Source organism: Anopheles merus, unplaced genomic scaffold (assembly GCF_017562075.2).
Source record: "Anopheles merus strain MAF unplaced genomic scaffold, AmerM5.1 LNR4000020, whole genome shotgun sequence".
Classification (NCBI taxonomy): Eukaryota; Metazoa; Arthropoda; class Insecta; order Diptera; family Culicidae; genus Anopheles; species Anopheles merus.
The window spans coordinates 123,762-143,118 of record NW_024427600.1 but is presented as its reverse complement, the minus strand read 5'-3'; the positions used below and the strand labels follow the sequence as shown (position 1 = coordinate 143,118).

Here is a 19,357-nt window from a genome sequence, read left to right as displayed (position 1 = left end):
GTCCCCCAGTGGGCAAAATTTTGGCTAAAAATGAACCAAAAACCTGTTCATCGAAGATATCATTGCACAGAATGAACTATCGGTCGTCATCGATCGGTCGTTGGGAACCGCCTCATTGTTTTCTGGAATAATTCGTTAACGAGCTTGGGGATAGAGCGACAATTTGTCGCGCGCGATGTTGTCGTTCAATGTCTATTTGAACAGTTATTTTTACCCAATTTTCCCAAGAAACAAAGCAAAGATGGATCTTTTTACTTTTTTGTGAATTACAAAGTTTTCCGAAACAGCTAGTAAAATAAAAGTTTTATTAATTGTAAACCAAAATAATTATGAAATAAACTTATAGGTCAACAATGCAGACTAAAATGATATGGTTAACAAAATAAAATACAGTAGAACGTCGATTATCCGGGCAGCTCGGGACCGGACGGCTGCCGGTTGATCGATTGGCACAGATAATGGTACGAGAAATGTCCAATTCATACAAAAATTATAAAATTCACTAGTTTTACGGCCCGTTGAAGATTAATAAATAAATAATAATTCATTATGAATCAATCCATTAATAGTTCTTCTTCTTCTTCATTGGCACAACAACCGCTGTCGGTCAAGGCCTGCCAGTACCTACTAGTGAAGTGAGCTTGGCTTTCAGTGACTTATTGTTACCATAGCAGGATAGTCAATCCTACGTATGGGGGCACGGTCTATTCGGGACTTGAACCCATGACGGGCATGTTGTTACGTCGTACGAGTTGACGACTGTACCACCAGACCGGCCATTAATCGTTATTAGAATATTATTTTAATCATATAGGTTTAACAACTGTTCATGAACAAAACTGAATTTCGAAAATACCACTAGACACTACAGTTGCACAACAAACTGGTTGCCCATTTGACTATCGCTGCAAATGTTCGTCGTACGTTTGAACAGCTGTCAAATTTATGCGCACGGTTAAGCCGCCCGCAAGTTAATCCGCCCCCGGATAATCGACGTTCTACTGTATGATTTATAAGCAAGCGTTATCAGATGTCTTGGTTGTTATCTTACTCAAAAAAATAAACAACGTTTGCTGGGCTAGTTTTACCATGCTTCTAAGCATTAGTGGTATTTAATTGATTATAATTACATACAATTGAAATTCTTATGATGCGTCATACTACATACCATATTGTAGTTATTTCTTGCTATTTCATGACATCCAGATACATCGCTGAATCATACACACAGTTATATTTCTCGTTATTGTCATCAGTTTCATTTCAGCATTCTGTCTGCTTCTAGCATACTCTTCACTTTTCTTAGGAAACAATATGTAGTTGAAGGCTTTGTACGAGACATTAAAACATATGTTAAAATATCAATATTAATGAGAGTACAACCATACATATTTTTATGCAACTCTTTAAAAATTTGCCGTTGTTATAAATTGTAGCCATATTATGTTATTGATCAATGCCTCAGAATACATGCATTCAAAAACTCTATGGTTTACTCAAATGATAGTACTAAATTGATTTAACCAAAGAGGTGTCAAAGTTATTTTTTGTGAGGCTGACGGAAATCGTGCTTCTTTTTACAGTTAGTTTCATGTATCAAATCCTTTAACCATTAAATCATTCATTGGATGTTAGTACTCGTTACTCTGGAATCCGCTAAGATAAGATTTATACAACCACATTATATGTAGAAAATATTATCAATCCGACAAAATGCATGTTTCTAATACTTTTGGTTCATGTAAATGAAAGCAAATACCCACATAAAGAATCCAAATCATGAGATTGTATATTGAACACATTCATAAGCTTTTACGAAACTTTACTGCTCTTTTCTAATATTTGATCCCCTCCTTCTCTCCTCCTGGCTTTCCATAGGCATTGAATTTGCAAATAGTTATCTTACAGCTTTTCTGAATTTGCTTGTTAAGCTGGATATGCACATGTCAAACCCCAACAACAACATTAGTCATTCGTACGAACAACGCTGTCCAAACATATAATATACGTTATTACATAGTTTCTCATGCCCACTGCAAAACAGAAGTCATACGCAAACAATTTTAAGATAAAAAATCTACCAAAGTTAATGCTATACAACAAAATCGAGTAAATAATTATACAATGAAAACAAACTCATTTAAAAACACAATTCAAAATACATGTGGGAATATTGAAACGGACACAGAAACATTATTCGGTATTAATCGGCTTGAGAATAGTGTCGTTGTGAGGCATTCAATGATCTGACTCTGGGATATTAACAAAAACTTTGAGTATTGCATCTAGTTGAAACAAACTGATGCACAGCAAAAAAAAATACACGACGTTAGAAACAGCTTTACTTATTACCAGATTTAACGCCAAGTAAGGCTTCGGCAACACCTAGGAAATATACCATTTGCGCTATACCAAACAGAGGTGCAATGACAATCATACGACACAATCCTCCTTTGAAGAATGCAGTCACACCTTCGTACTTTAGAGTTTTTCTGTAAAAATATAAAAAATTTTAGATGAGAACAACATTTCCGACCTAAAATTAGAATACATTTTCAATCAACTTACCCAATACAATCGGCAACACCATTGAATTGCATTTCGCCTTCAACCTTTTTTAAAGCTTGTAGACGCGTTTTCACAACATCAAATGGATTTACAGCTAGAGCTGCCATCGAACCAGCGGCACAGCCGCTCAAAAATGAACACCTGCAATTAAGAATTTAATTGATCATCATTGATTAAGATTATTACCATGCACCTACCAGAAAACAGCTTCATTACTGCCGTCATCCCGACGCGGACCGAGTGAGTTAAGAGTGGCAAATAATGGAAAATACACAATTGAAAATGAAACGTCGCGTAGCATTGTTGCACCAGTTCCTTTATATAATCCTGTTATTCCTTTCGTACGGATCAGTTCCATCGCTATGGAAGTAGCAGATACCTTCGGAATAGTTTTACCTATAGCTTTGGCCTGGAAAATGTAACCATAGACGAATTAGAATTAACTCCTTTACACATTGTTACAACCACGTCTAAACTCCAAGCAATAAAAGTTACGTTAGTTTAACTAACCTGTGCTGCCACACGACCGGCATCTTGCATTTGAATTTTCAGGAGTTCCATAGGAGTTGTTATTACAATTTGACACAATCCAGCTAACCCACCTGCAGCCATCTGGCGAGTAATTGGCAGGGTGCTAAGGAATATGTATCACAAATAATAATTTCTATCAACAGGGTCTATTACAGGGTTTCCGATAGAACTCAAGACCGCAAGACACTTTGATGAATCTGCTGGAGTCAATCGCAAGACTGCAAAACGATACGTGAAAACGTTGACGATACCGGGATCTGCGGATTTGTATCGTAAGACTGTGGCACACTTTTTCGAGTACATTATCGCCTCGCAGGGACATATTTTTTCAATTTCAAATTTTGGGGCGCCCACACAAGGTGGATTAAAAATATCAGGATATTTGTTAGGGATATTAGAAAAGGATATTTGCGGGGTCGCCATAGTTGAGGGACTTTACGTCATTTTTAACCGTTAACCATTAGTTTCCTCACTCAAAGCATGGCAAATAGAAAAGATTTCTTTGTTACTATGTGCATTTCTGTATGTCTATTGATTTTATCGAAAAAAAAATAGATATATTAACACAAGATTTGATGATTTGTTTAGTTGCGAAATTTAAAATCATGTGTCCATTTGTCTCGTAGATATTTTGTTTTATAAATTTTTAATAATTCAATACTTTTGATCCACCTTGCATCCACACGTTTTGGAAAATCAAACTGCATTGGATTTTTATTCGTTTGCAAGCGAATTAATTAGTGATTTACACTCTGGAAATATTTATTCTCATCGTTGGTCAGAGTAAAAACGCATGTTCGCTCTAAAAAATTTCAAAACATTGGATCATATAATCCGAATCCTAGGTTGCAAACGGAAGGGATTGGTACAGCCATGCCATTTGTTTTCAAAAAATACTTTTTTTACAGGCTTTTATTGTTGGGGTACGATGAATAAAATATATTTCATGTTTTAAGAAGTGGCACAAGTAATTGATTTGCTTAAAAACAAATTAAAAGCCAATACAGGGGCCCTTCACGATTCTAGTCAGTTTTTTGAATGGAGTTTGACAGTTGAAGGCTGAAATCATGTAAACACTCCATACAAAATTTCACATAAAACTAGCCTGCAATTTTCAGTCTAGATTATTCTAGCCTCAAAGCTAGAATTAGATTCGAGTACCTGCTCGAAAACAGGGCAAAACAAGGTAGTGTTTACATTTATCTCCAGGTGCATTAAAGAATTCAGTTTTTTTTTATTATTTCTCGTAAGGACGGCCTGGTTGGCCGTATCATTTAAAGAATTCAGGTTATGGAATCCAGAATCAAAGTGTATGTAGTTCAGGTGGTCTCATAGTTTTTTTTTAAATTAAAAAAATTTTTTTTAAAGATTTGAATATCACTTTTTGACAGGATGGGTTAAAACTTTTATTCAAACAAGCTTTCTGGAGGCTTGACGAATACTCAAAATCTTCATTCAGAAGCAGAAGCGATAAAAATCAGTCTACTAAATTCATACACCTTGGGATAAGTCCACCTGTATATTATACGCACTTAGATAGCTGCCCGAAAACTGCTATACAATGCAAACAACTGACAGGCGTAAATTTCAGCCTACGAACTTAAAACGGAAAGGGCCCCACAGTTTGACTTTCCAAAACTCTAACAGTGGGCCAAAACTTTGAAATTAAAAAATCCTTGCTGTCAGATTATTTGTCCCTGTGAGGCGATAATGAGCCCGAAAAGGTGCCGCCCAAAGCGAAATTTTTAGGGGATAATGAACACAAAATCATGACATCTCTTTCTATTCATCAACCCTACTCTCTCACACGCATCGATAAACGTTTGCATCTATGCACACATCTCTTTGTTCATTGTGCTATATTTTAAGGGTTTAAAACGGAAAGATAACGATTTTTTTGTAACTTCAGACCTCTTTACTCATTGTTAGAAATGCGTGTTTTATAGTCAATCTTTTCTTTTAATTGATTTATTTATTTCTTTTAATTAATTTAGTATCAGTATCATTTCATAGAACAAAACCAGGAAATAGCACGATCATGAATAATAATAATGTGGTGGCACAACTGGCCAAGTGGTTCTAAGTAGAACTAACGATGTGGTTGGATGAAGCATGAGCATGAATTGAAACCTAGGGGGAGGGAGTGAATCAGAATGTTCATTTCTATTTTTAGCTTTTCTTGCATGGGTTCATCCTACACGTATGTTCACTATCCCCGAAAATGGCCTGTATCGCACACCATTTCGATTGCGATCGACATCGATATCCGATGAACAAAAGTTCATTTTGAATGAACAAAATTCACTATGACATCGCATACGGATTGTTAATTCGATCGTAATCGACATCGAAAAGTCAGTTTCGACCAGTAGACAAATCCTATGTAAAACATCGAGCAGTCGACAATTTTGTCGACAATTGGTATCGCATACCCGTTGCGCAAATTCGAGCAGTTTCCAGCGCAGGAAATGTAGCGGAATTTGGGGCAAGTGTGCCATACGGGGCAAGAAAGCCACCAAGCATTTTTCCTTAAAAACTTTAGTTTAATGATCAATTGTGTATACAGTTTGTTGCTTTCCAATGACTAGGTATTCTGAGCCTAATTTCATATAGACCAATCGATATTTCCCATTGTTTTAAACTGATTTATATTGAGTTTCAAAATTGAGCAGAATATTATAATCTTTTAATCCAACCAAATAAACTCTCAAAAATCATGCGAACAATCAACCGAGAAAATATTTACACCACCGTATAGCTGAGAAAACGTGAAATTTTTTGTGGGGTTAGTTGAAAAAAACTTTCTTTATGTCACTGAAAAATTGCATTTCAAAAAAGTTACTACTTTTGGGGCAAAAGAGCCATCTCTATTTGGGGCAAGTGTGCCACTATCTTTCATAGGCACGAGCTGTCAAAAATGTAAACATTGTTGTAGCGTGCTGCGGAATGGTGCGCTATTGTGAGCGGATTCCACGCCAGAAAAACAGAACAGTAACAAACCATATTGTGGTGCAGTTGGTGGTCAAAAAGGGTTCATTGGTGACTAAATACATGTAGGAATACATACACTAGTGGTACAAACGTAATAATTTCCAATTATCTAAAAAATACGGTTATTTTAACCAGGTGGCCGTCTTGCCCCATACGAGTGGCCCTCTTGCCCCATAGCCCAAAAAACAACGTCTTTTTGGACCCTTTTTAAAACGCTTCAAAAACTGTTTTGTTTGCACTTTTTTCAAGCGAAACTCATTTATAAGTGAGGAAATAGATGTAAAATGGTTATGAGATTTAAATCGGCTTTTGAAAAACACGTTTTAGTGAGTTATGACTTGAAATGCTTAAGGTGGCACACTTGCCCCAAGTTCCGCTACCAAAATCTGCGCTGGTCAGCGCAGATTTTAGCTGGTCTCCCGCGCGGGACTTCAGCGATTCCTACGCAGGCCTGCGCAGGGTTAGCGCCATCTGTTGGCGAAATGGACGTACTATTTATGGCGGCGGAGCAAACAAAACGGTCAAAAATTTAAAATTATTGGCGCCCATTTTTTCGTCCGCTTCTTCTCCCTCCCTCACCCTGCCTTGCCTTACTTGCACTTCTGCCCATGCCTTCCGCCGCCAGCTGATTGGGTGTTGTGGTGTATGCGTTGATTCTCATATGTACATTGCGGTTGTGTATTGTTATTGGTGGGTGTTAGCATTTATTAATTTGTGTGTGACCTTGGGACGATGCGGGAGAAGCTGGATTGGGATTCGAAGTGTTATCGCTGTATTTTATTTCGTGCCGCTGCTGATGAGACCATTCGATGCCCCTGTCAATCGAGGGTGAAGAAGCCTATTTAAAACAAGCGTAGAAGAACGTCTAACACTAATCTAATATATTTTTAATTTGAACATGTTAGATGCTTCAACTACCTTCTAAGCATCATGTAGCACAATGTGTGGTAACAATAAAATTTTTTTTTGAAATGTTCCGAAATCTATCTCGAGGTTTCGGGTCGCGACACACACACACACACAGCGCGGGGAAAGTGACCGTTCACTCTATCATGTCGCTTTCCCCCACCCCGCCCGGCGCTTTGGATGAGGATGCTATACAAGAAAGCTGAACCAGCTGTTCTACCGATACGGTAGCCGTAATCGATCATGCGGGGAGGGGGTGGTCTGGTGGGGGGATTCTGGATTTGTTTTTTACGGTGCGCGTATGGTGCTGCACCTGTCCGTCCAGAATCTGGTGGCTTGTTGGTTTGTAGTCGTTACCTTGACGCCGATTGCCGGCAATGCCTTGGAATGAGTTCGGATCGGTAGGTTCATGTGTTGGTCGATTGCATTCCGTTGATTTGTCGCGCCACAGCGGCAGACCCGGCAACAACAAAGTCAAGACAAACTCTTCCCCGGGTGTGGAATGTTATACTAAGTTCTTCGTATTTTGAATATTATTATTATTATTATTATATTATTATTATTATTATTATTATTATTATTATTATTATTATTATTATTATTATTATTATTATTATTATTATTATTATTATTGTTATTGTTATTGTTATTGTTATTATTATTATTATTATTATTATTATTATTATTATTATTATTATTATTGTTATTGTTATTGTTATTGGCTGGTATTATTGAATCCGTTCGTAGCGGCGGCGTACGTCCCGACACTCATTTTCCTAACGCACTAGATGGTTGCTACAGTTTTTCACCGCAGCGTTATAGGACCGGGCTCAATAAATGTGTTGCCATCTCTAGAATTTCATGTGAGCGTCGTACGTTGCCGCTACGAACGGATTCAATAATACCAGCCATTATTAGTATTATTATTATTAGTATTATTATTATTATTTTTATTATTATTATTATTATTATTATTATTATTTTTGTTTTTATTATTATTATTATTATTATTATTATAATTATTCTTTTCATTGTTATTATTATTATTTTTATTATTTTTATTATTATTATTATTATTATTATTATTATTATTATTATTATTATTATTATTATTATTATCATTATTATTATTATGCACTCTACAATAGAAAAAAACACCGGCCTGAACCAGCGGCGGATCTAACGGAAGGCGGACTAGGCGGTCGCCGAAGATCTCTAGTATGTAGTATGGCGTATGTTTACAAGTGGACAGAGTATTAGCGACAAAGGCCCGCGGAAAGGTGGTCGTTGGGGCCCCGTGGCTGGAGAATCATTTGCCCCCCCCCCTTCCCCATCATTCCGGCAATAATTGTAGGGCCTGTGACCGATGGTCGTAGGGGTCCCATGGCCACCCCCCCCCCCCCATCCGCCGGCTCAGCATATCTGTGTAACCTACACCATACGAAAGCAAAAGCTTAGTGTAACAAAGTTATGCTTAATGCTTTACACGTTCAGTTCGATGGCAGGCCCCAGGGACTGCCAGTGGACTTTCCAGTATGCCGGTTTCACAATCAGCTTGCGTTCTAGATGCCGGCGGAACAGAAAATGATGAAAATCAGCACCGGGATGTACGTGTTAATGTAAACTAGGGTTCTGCGCGTTGCACAGCAAAACCACCAGCGTCAGCTATCTATTCTTTAGTCAGTTTTACATTGCAGCGTTTGAACTCATTGCGCTTTTTTTGTTTGATTTGTGAAAATGCAACTTCATCGCCGCAATGTTTGTTAACGGCTTTTTTGAGCGCCACAACAGCTCGCGAGCATTGACCACATGATAAAATGAGGCATGATAAAATTCTCAGAACTCCATGATTTCTTCCGTCGCTTTGCGCAGCGGGTAATTTTAGCTTTGAGGCTAGAATAATCTAGACTGAAAATTGAAGGCTAGTTTTTAGTGTGGTATTGTATGGAGTGTTTACATGATTTCAGCCTCCTACTGTCAAACTCCATATAAAAAGCTGACTAGAATCGTGAAGGGCCCCACTGGTTGCTATTGCGAGATCTCATGCGAGCTCGCAGACTGCTTGAATTAGTTTTGACGGAGTGCTTTCTATCGACTAATAAGTCAATTATTGATGTAACCGTAGTATGAAGGCCTCATTACGAGAATCGAAAGTTTTAAAAGTTTTCTGTCCCAAGGAGGGGGGCTGAGCTTGCCGAAAATTGTACTTCAAAAATATTTCGGCTCCTGGAGCTGAAAGTTTATTCCGAATCTTTTTAACAGGAGCCTGCAAACTGAAAATACTATAATGCGGTGGAATGTGAAAAGGAAAAAGAAGGGCATTTTCACAACCTAACAATTGTTTTCACGCGAATAACCCGGTGGTTGCCGAATAGCCCCCCCCCCCCCCCCCTTGTCGCTCATGAAAAGAGGATTTATTTTCATTTGATGAAATTTATGAATTTGTTAAGTTTTTGCTTGCTTCAAATGACGGCGAATTTGTGCACTTGGTGGTGCCCCAAACGCGGCTACACGAAATCTTTTTTACGTAAATGTTAGAGATTTTTGAGTTTCAGCTTCGAGTTTTTGGGTCGTGTACCAAGTCTTTGATAGTCAGTCTTACGTATGGGGGCACGGTCCATTTGAGGTTTGAACCCATGACGGGCATTTTGGAAATCCATTCCAGTTGAATACTGTATCGTAGATTATGTTACTTAGCCCAATTAATAGCTGGCATCGCGAAAGAAATGGTTTAAAATTAACAGTCTTAAAAATTAACCAGAGTCGTTAAAAATTGCTAGAATTTGGCATCGCGAACGCATTGAGTTCATTTGTTAATTTTAACGACTGGTCCTATGCCGCCGTTAAACAAACGACTGTCAAGAGCGTATGCGATACAAATTAACAGTCGTTTAATTATACTGCTCGATTTTTTCCCCGTGTTTGCCTATATGCGATATCGAGCAGTCGTTAACTGTTTTGACGATCGTTTATTTTAACAGGAATGAACAACAAATGACCTCAGTTAAACCAAAATGAACTTTAAACGACTGTTAAAATGTGTTCATTTATTCGCGATGTAGGCTAATGTTAGAGTTGAGTTTTAGTTTAGAACTCATCGGAGTAACATTTAATCTTTTTGAATAAAAAGCCGCATAATAAATGTACACCGCATAATTATATATAGTCAGTCCTACGTATGGGGGCACGGTATATTTGGGGCTTGAACCCATGACGGGCATGTTGTTAAGTCGTTCGAGTTGACGAATGTACCACCAGACCGACCCAATATATATATACCCACCTGCGATATGCGATATCGAGCAGTCGTTAACTGTTTTGACGATCGTTTATTTTAACAGGAATGAACAACAAATGAACTCAGTTAAACCAAAATGAACTTTAAACGACTGTTAAAAAGAGTTCATTTATTCGCGATGCCGGCTAATGTTTTCGGGGATGATTCGTTAACGTGAGCGCCCCATTTGTGAACGGACGCTCGCTGCTCTTCATTCTATAAAATATGATTCGCTTGCTCGCATTAAATAATCAAGAAAGCTCGTTTGAAACTAGTTACCCCGAGAAAAAAAGTCCAAATCTATAACACTGTCGGGCTTATACGGAATGTAAGCAGCTGCGTGAAAAAACAGCAAATATTTGTATTGTGGTCTAGTAAAACTAAAATAAAATTAACGTTTTTTATAAAAAAAAAATCACTTCCGTCGATACACACTGCCTATTCAAAAAACACGTATAAAATATCGTTAAGCGCGAGCGCAACGTATGTGCAAAACATATACAGTCTGTTCCCGAGTTACACGGTTCACGACTTACGCAAATTCTGAGATACGCGGTTTTCTAAATTTTACAGATTAAGTGTCGAATCAGTACAATTTGCTTCAAGTTCGGTATAAATTGTATTTATGCTAACAAATTGAAACCGCTTAACACCAAGAAATATTAGAATTCTCTGCACAAATCATATCAAATAAATGAGAAAGTGTTTAATAGTACTAAATTAAATCAAAAACTCTGGGTAATCAATAGTATTTTAGTCAAAAAACGTGAAATTCGACATACGCGGATATTCGAGTTACGCGGATTTGTCGGGAACGCAGAAACCGCGTAACTCGGGAACAGACTGTAGAGAAAAACAGCCTTACTTGCAAGCGCATTGCTTGTACAAAATACGTAGCGAGAAGATCAGGGTAGCTCACGAACGACCTGTGGATCCAAAATCCATTCAGAAAAAACAGCCTAGTTTGCGAGCGCCAACATGCATGAGGAGTGCGGATCATGTTGGATCTATGAGACGATCATGCTAGCTCGCGAGCGCGCTGCCTGGACAAAACACGTAGTAAGAAAAAAAGAAGCGCTCGCGAGCTACGTATTTTTGATAGACAGTGCGCTCGCGAGCTAGGTTGTAGAGCCACTGATAAAAATTTAGTTTTTAAAAAGCAAGGTATATTTTTTATCGCTATTTCGATGCAGAAAACCATTTCATCATTTCGTCAAAGAATATCGGCTGTTTTGCAATAGAAAAAAATGTATTTCAATTGCCTCACGCTATGTTTTTTTTTTATATATACAGGAGGACGGCTTTGCCATATTGCTTAAAGACTCATTATTATAATGGTTTGTGAACATTCGTTCACAGAGTGACATTTTATTTTTTTCTTCCTGCGTGATTATTGCTACTGTCTAAAAAAGATCATTATTTCATTAATGAACGGATGCCACGGATGCAAGAAACGGGGAGCACTATTAATGAAATGAAAACTCATTAGTAATTGTTTTGCTACTTATTCCCATCTAAGATGTAAAAAAGAGGGTTTGTGTGAATTAATTTTTCTCACTGTTACCTCTAAACTCTATTATTTGAGAACACTCTTCATTAATTAACCAATACCGCACGAAAGATATCACCTATATATCCTGTCCAAATAAAGGTATGGTTGCGCGAGCGGACAAATCACCGCTCGCTCCTGATTCGCAGTAAGCAAAAGAACCAGCTCGCTCGAATCGGCACAAAGAATCATTTTGACCATGTCTAGTTCCGCAGTCTTGCGATTGACTCCCGCAAATTCGTCAAAGTGTCCTGCGGTTTTGAGTTCTATAGGAAAACCCAGTATCGCATACTACTGGAGAGTAAAGATTAATAAAAATGGTTCTAAAACATTCTTTTGTTGTGAACTGACGACTTTTTTAAAAACACTTATTATTATTCTATTATTATTGTCAGCACAACAACAGCTACTTACCCATTGGATGTAGTTAAATGGTGTCGGAAGAAGTCGTTTGCTGCTAATTTTATTGCTTTTTCAGGAGTAATTAGCAATATATTTACTGCTGAACCACGGTACATACCGAAATATCCCTCAGCACGATAGGTTTTCTTAAAACAGTCAAGCCTATAATTCGACAAACAGTTTAATTCTCGCATTTTAAAACTTTTTTATTTCATGTAAGGTAATTATCACCTAGACTACAAAAAAAAAATCGTGAAACTATACCATCAGTTTCACTGAATCGAACTGAAAGGGTTTCAAATAATGAAAATATTTAAGTATAAAAAAATAAAATACAACGGTTGTTAACATAAGAACATAAAAAACAAAACACAACACAACACAAAAACAAACATGCTACATTGATGCATTATAATATATGATATAATGTTATTCATACGTTCAAACTGTTTACATGTTGAAAACAGTTTCATTATTGTACATCTAATATGAGCATAACAATCATCAATTGTGGCTTATGCACTATATGAATCAATTAGACGAATTGAACAGCTACTTGCGATTGTGCACATCACTAATAAATAATCACTAAATAAATGATCGGATCAGATAACACAAAAAAGACGAAAATAATTCGATATAATTTACATCGCTGATTTACTTTTCCATTGACCTGTTTTCTATGTTGCGATTGAATAATACAAGATAATTGAAAAATAAAGAGAGCAGCAATCATACCCTTTTGTTAAAAATATAAACTGCTTTTTATAAAAATAAGGCGCAGTTTTACTCACATACACCAAAGAAGAGTATAATAAATAATAATACAAACAAATTAACATTACAATCGAATATTTTTCTTCCAAACTTGTTCTTGAAAATTATTAACTTACATAGAATTGTACATTTTCTCTCCATTAGGTCCAACTTGTTGATTTTGTAGGCGAGTCTTCACAAGATCCAAGGGAAAAACGCACGATACACCAATTATGCCGGCAATACCACCATTAATGATTTTTGGTAACAGGCTGAAAAGAAAAAGTGCTGATTATCGTGAAAAATGCTTCTTCTTCTTCTTCTTTGGCTCAACAACCGATGCCGGTCAAGGCCTACCAACCCACTTGTGGGGTTGGCTTTCAGTGACTTATTGATTTCCCCCCATAGCAGGATAGTCAGTCCTACGTATGGCGGCACGGTCAATTTGGGGCTTGAACCCATGACGGGCATGTTATTAAGTCGTACGAGTTGACGACTGTACCATGAGACCGGCTCCGTGAAAAATGCTAAGCGTAGATTAAAACCGTGAAAATTCAGAAACAGTTAACAAAACTGACACTTATTTATCCTAAATGTTTAAAACATCGGTCAAGCGGTATACGAACACGTTATGTGTAAAAAATAATATTCGACGCTTTACAAAAAAAAAGTTTTCAATTAGTTTTCAAAATCTTCTTTTTTTTCTAAACGGCATTTAAAAGTAAATCATATCATATCATAATCATACATGAGAAAAGCACAGCCAACATAACATATTTTATTCAATGAACGTTAAATGAAAATTGTGGTAGCTTGCTGTTGAAAGCAAGTGATTTAAAAAAAAAACACACACACACACACACACACACACACACACACACACACACACACACACACACAGCACCATGGAAGTAGTCCAGATAAACCTAAACCATTGTGAAGAGGCACAGGCACTACTGAGCCAGGTGATGGTGGAAGAGATAGGAGATATTGCCATAGTCTCTGAGCCATACAGCGCTCCAACAGACTCTAGTAGCTGGGTGGCAGATAAGACTGGGAACGCTGCAATATGGGTGACAGGCAGGTACCCAATACAACGGGTAGTATCAAACACCTTCGAGGGTTTCTGCATAGCTGAAGTAAATGGAGTGTTTTTCTGCAGCTGTTATGCTCCCCCAAGTTGGGAGCTAGAGAGGTTCCATGTTATGTTAGACAACCTCATAGCAGAGCTGGATGGGCATAGACCACTTGTAATTGCCGGTGATTTCAATGCCTGGGCTGTTGAATGGGGGAGCAAGCGAACTAATAGCAGAGGTGATGCTGTTCTCGAAAGCTTCGCCCGGCTGGGAGTAACGCTGGGAAATACCGGCACAACCCCCACGTTCAACAGAAACGAGAGGACATCAATCGTTGATATTACGCTCTGCAGTCCCACCTTCTCGGAGAGATTAAACTGGCGAGTTAGTGATGCACTCACACTCAGCGACCATAATGTTGTCAGATACGCCATCATCCAAGGGCATAGGCTAACATCATCATCAGCGCATGGGTCCCGAGTTGGTGGTAGAGGCTGGAAAACCGAATCCTTCAATGAGGATTTATTTAAGGAGCTCTTAGCTTTCGGAGATTTCGGCGAAGCCGTCAGCGCCTCCCAAATTATGATAGCCCTTACCAAAGCCTGTGATGGCGCTATGCCAAGAAGAAAATCTCCTAACGGACGACGACCACCTGTGTACTGGTGGAACGCGTCGATTAAAAGACAACGGGCTGAATGCGTAGCAGCACGGCGCAAAATGCAGCGAGAAAGATGCCCTGAAGTCAAACAGCAACTCAGGATCGTATACATTGCGGCTAGGTCAGATCTTAAAAGAGCGATTAAAGCCAGTAAAAGGCAACACTTCCTCAAGCTATGCGACGAAATCGCTCGGAAGCCCTGGGGACTTGCCTTCAATACACTCATGAACAAGGTAAAGTCTTCGGAACCTGTAGAACAGTGTCCTGTAAAGCTGAAGAGCATTATTGAAATCCTGTTTCCAACACATGCACCACCGAACCTCAGTCCTACGATCAACACGCCAGAGACTGACCCTGTGCCTGTAACGAGACAGGAGATGATTAACCTGGCTAATCGATTAAAATGTGGCAAAGCTCCTGGGATAGATGGCATCCCCAATATGGCGATCAAGGCTGCTATGTTGGCATACCCTGATGTGTTCAGAAACGTGCTAATGAACACCCTGACTACCGGCCAGTTTCCGTCTATGTGGAAAAGACAGAAATTAGTCTTGATACCAAAGCCAGGTAAGCCGCCTGGCCACCCTTCAGCTTTGAGGCCCTTGGGGCTTGTGGATAACCTGGCCAAAGTGCAAGAGATGGTGATTTTGGACCGCCTTACAAAATACACTGAGGGACCACACGGTCTGTCTGACCGTCAATTTGGCTTCCGGAAAAAACGATCTACAGTGGACGCGATACTGGCGGTGCTGGAAAAAGGTAATGCGGCGTTTCAACGGAAGCGATGTGGAGCCCGATACTGTGCGCTCATCACCATCGACGTGAAGAATGCCTTCAACAGTGCTAGTTGGGAGGCAATCGCGGCAGCGGTAGAGCGCATGAAGATTCCCCCGCACTTGTGCAGGCTGTTGAGGAATTATCTTGACGGTCGCGTGTTGCAGTATGATACGGCGGAAGGAGTGAAAACAAAAACCATCACCGCAGGCGTACCCCAGGGATCAGTGCTTGGTCCCACCCTGTGGAACGTCATGTATGATGGAGTACTGACCCTCGCCCTCCCTCCTGGTGTCGAAATCACTGGTTTTGCAGACGACATCGCTATTACTGTCTCAGCCGTGTCTATTGAGGAGGTAGAGATGCTTGCCACCGACGCAGTCGGTCGGATTGACCGGTGGATGCGGGATGCAAAGCTAGAGATTGCGCATGCGAAGACTGAGTTCATCGTCATCAGCAGTCACAAGGTGCCCCAAAAAGCATCGATAATGGCAGGAACTGTACAAGTCGAGTCTACCAGATCGCTGAAGTATCTTGGGGTAGTCATTGATGACCGACTGAAATTTAAGAGCCACCTCGAGGAAGCCTGCAAGAAGGCCATGAAAGCAATAAATGCACTAGCGGCATTCACTCCAAACATTGGCGGACCGAGTAGCAGCATTAGGCGCCTTCATGCTAACTGCGCCATCTCGGTGTTGAGGTACGGAGCGCCGGTTTGGGCGCATATACTACAGGAGAAGCAGCACCAGAACACCGTGAATAAGGTGCACAGGAAGTTGGCCATGCGTGTTGCTAGCGCGTACCGTACCATTTCGTACGAAGCGGTATGCGTTATTGCGAGCATGATGCCTCTTCGCATCACCCTCGAGGAGGACTCGAAGAACTTCCGGAAATCGCGTGCGGGGGAATCTTTCACCGAGACTGCCAAGAAAGCCTCAAGGCAAGCATCGATGCGGCAATGGCAGAACGAGTGGAGTAACTCGTTGAACGGAAGATGGACCTACTTGCTGATCCCCGACGTTGCAGCATGGCTAGACAGGAAACATGGTGATGTGGACTACTTTGTCACCCAGGTTCTTTCCGGCCACGGCTGTTTTAGAAGCTATCTGCACAGGTTCAATCGCGCCTCTTCATCTCGGTGCCCTGTGTGCAAGGATGAGGATGAGACGGTGGACCACGTCATGTTCCACTGCCCCCGATTCGCCGAGGAACGCCTGCAGTTGAACGAGAGTTGCAGAGTAGAGGTGGGCCGTTCTAACCTGGTACAAGCCATGCTGCAGCACACCGACTCATGGGAGGCAGCGGCAACAACAATGCGTCTGATTCTGACCAAGCTGCACCAAAAATGGAAGCAAGACCAGCAGCTCGGCGATATTTAAATTCGTATGTGTTAGTGAACACGTGAGTGCGCGGCGGAAAAAGTGACGTTTAGTGCCTGGTGTTTCGCGTCGTCGTCATGACCGTTTTGTGTTCGCGTGATAACTGTCGAATCTGTCTCGCGAACTTTGGCTCATCGTGCAGTAGCGAGGATGAAATGCTAATGCATAAGCCCTTCCCCAAGAAGCATACCGAAAGGTGAACCCATGGGGAAGGGTATATGGCCCAAGGAGGGGGTTTACTGGGTAAGAATCCCATGTCAACACCCGTGCGACAACGGGAGTCTTTCGAAGATTCCCCCTCCTTGTAAAACAAAAAAAAAAAAACACACACACACACACAAATACCTAACATGATGGAGTTATTCTGCTTTATAATGGAATAAACCATTTTTCAAACCTAAAAAGTAATTTGCTAAAAAGAAGCGAACCCGTGGTACAGTCGTCAATTCGTACAATTGAATAACATGATGGTCATGGATTCAAGCCTCCTGTGGACCGTTCCAAGGATAGATAGCCTATAGATAGGCAGCGTGGTACTGAATAAGCCTCGAAAGCCTGTATATAGGAATGCTGTCCGCGTAGGACGTTATGCCAAGCAAAAGAAGAATTAGAAGGAATTTGTAATAAATTTAGAGATATTCTTAGGCCAGAACAGGCGAGAATAAAAAATCGGGGTTTCTCGCATTAAAGAAGGCAAATAAGAGGATTTTCTATAGTTCAATTACAAGATACAATTATACACATATTAATGAATGACACATGTTAAAAATGTACCAAACACGTATCTACCTGTATTGGTAAATCAACGAGTTGTTGCCAAGGCACTCGTATTTCCAAATAGCTAACTTTAACGAGCTCGTTTATCTGTCGCCTACATTTTATGTTTATGAGATACTGCTTTCTTCAATAGTAATCTACCTCTTGTTATCAGCCTCATTGATGCTACTATCAATTATAGACTACATTGAATAGTACATATCATGCATCCTTTTGTAATACACATTTGATACAGATAATGTAAATCACTTACGCAAACTGTTTTGTTCCATTGACCATAGAAGATTTTGAGTTACTACCACTGCTAGCCATTGTGGAAACTGCTGAAAACAAGAAAAACAACTTCTATAATATGTATTACACTGCTTTTCTGTTCAACATGTGCGACGGATTCATGGCTTTTCATATTTTAACAGAAATACAATGGAGTCCATTAACAATGATGGACTAAATTTCATGGATTGATATTAATGGAATATGTCAATAAGCACATCAATATTGGCTCATTTACGATCGATAACGTAAATGTTTATATGCAATCATTCTGTTGCTAACCACGCACCAGAAAGGCAACAACATACACAATCACTGTACAATTACTGGTCACTTAACATAAACGATAGACTTTCAAATAATTCGAAAGGTTGTGGTTCGACATATTCAACAATGGTACGCGTTTGGGCAGAATCCGGCTTTCTTACATAACACTTATCCAGTTGGCGAATCTATCCAATGAATTTGAAGCATAAACTAAACCACGTTGCTTAAGAGCTTATATGGAAAGAAATCGATTCAATGACGATTTTTTTCGTCTCCTGCAAAATATTTACAGCAATGTTTTTGTATACACGACTAGCTCTAGTTTTTGCATATACAACAAACTAATTTGTCATCTTACTTTGTTTGCAAAGCCTTCACACAACTCTCCCTTATTATCAAACACCACTCAACAGCAATAGTTGCAATCAGGTACGATTAATCCTGTGCTCACTCCACCAAAACTGAGTGCGGATTGAGTTGCTTTATAGCTAAGTATTTATATACACTGCCGCAAGAACCCTAAATGTGTCAGGACCGTCAAACGTATCACATGGACTAGTCAGATCGTGTAGATATTATTTTAATGTTCAATCAATGTTTATATCTGTTTTAACGTACGTATGTTATTGATCAACGATTCTATGAAAAGGATATGCAGTTGGTGAGAGGTTAAATTTGTGAGAAAAATGCACATTTGCTATGAATTTCTCTTTGCTATGAAGATTCCGGATCTTTCATGTTTTGACATTTCTGTGTTTTTAACCAAGAATCATTCCGGTTAGCAAACTTCCAGTTAAAAAAATTCCTGTGCAACTCATATAGTTCGCGGTCACATACTGTAGTTTACTCGCCAACCTTCAAATATTCCTCTATTTGTTTAGTATGAAGCGGTGCTACAACACTGGGCTATCTGATAAAGATCTGTTATTATTTTTCTCTCAGCTGATGTTGTACCAAGGTGGATTAAGAATATCAGGTGGTGGAATCTAGAGCATTTTGACAATTCGTCACTTGACGTAAGGGCGGTGGCAACGCTGATCGGATGAGATTTTAACGGACGAGATCAAGGACCGTAAAAATATCAGGTCAAGTTATAAGCCCGTTTTGACAGCTAGGTGTAAAAAGAATCAAAGAAGAAAACTGACAGTTCGTTTTCCGCGTTTGGCGAACGCT

At 39.5% G+C, this 19,357-nt stretch overlaps 1 protein-coding gene across 7 annotated transcripts; it reads right to left on the bottom strand.

Annotated features, from left to right (window-relative positions):
• Positions 1–1,764: 1,764 nt before the first annotated feature.
• On the bottom strand, positions 1,765–19,120 carry LOC121601034 (mitochondrial glutamate carrier 1-like). Of its 7 annotated transcripts, XM_041929823.1 has the most exons (9): positions 18,543–18,694; positions 18,346–18,459; positions 17,898–17,964; positions 13,118–13,252; positions 12,237–12,386; positions 3,079–3,202; positions 2,766–2,977; positions 2,569–2,709; positions 1,765–2,492 (listed from the first exon to the last, which is right to left on the bottom strand). In XM_041929823.1, the coding sequence occupies exons 3-9, from the start codon at positions 17,954–17,956 to the stop codon at positions 2,342–2,344; spliced, it is 972 nt and encodes a 323-aa protein (XP_041785757.1). In that variant the 5' UTR covers positions 17,957–17,964; positions 18,346–18,459; positions 18,543–18,694; the 3' UTR covers positions 1,765–2,341. The 7 variants fall into 7 exon arrangements, with proteins under 7 accessions (XP_041785757.1, XP_041785759.1, XP_041785758.1 ...); XM_041929825.1 differs by lacking the exons at positions 18,346–18,459; positions 18,543–18,694 and adding an exon at positions 19,040–19,120; XM_041929824.1 differs by lacking the exons at positions 18,346–18,459; positions 18,543–18,694 and adding an exon at positions 19,022–19,102.
• Between the last annotated feature and the right edge of the window lie 237 nt (positions 19,121–19,357).

What these genes read in the sequence shown, in the direction of transcription:
- LOC121601034 (XM_041929825.1), bottom strand. Translation starts at nt 17,956, where the DNA reads ATGGCTAGCAGTGGTAGTAACTCAAAATCTTCTATGGTCAATGGAACA. An exon ending in GAGAAAATGTACAATTCTAT is followed by an intron (nt 12,387 to 13,117) that starts GTAAGTTAATAA and finishes GTCGAATTATAG; the next exon opens with GCTTGACTGTTTTAAGAAAA. An exon ending in CCGGTCGTGTGGCAGCACAG is followed by an intron (nt 2,978 to 3,078) that starts GTTAGTTAAACT and finishes TACATTTTCCAG; the next exon opens with GCCAAAGCTATAGGTAAAAC.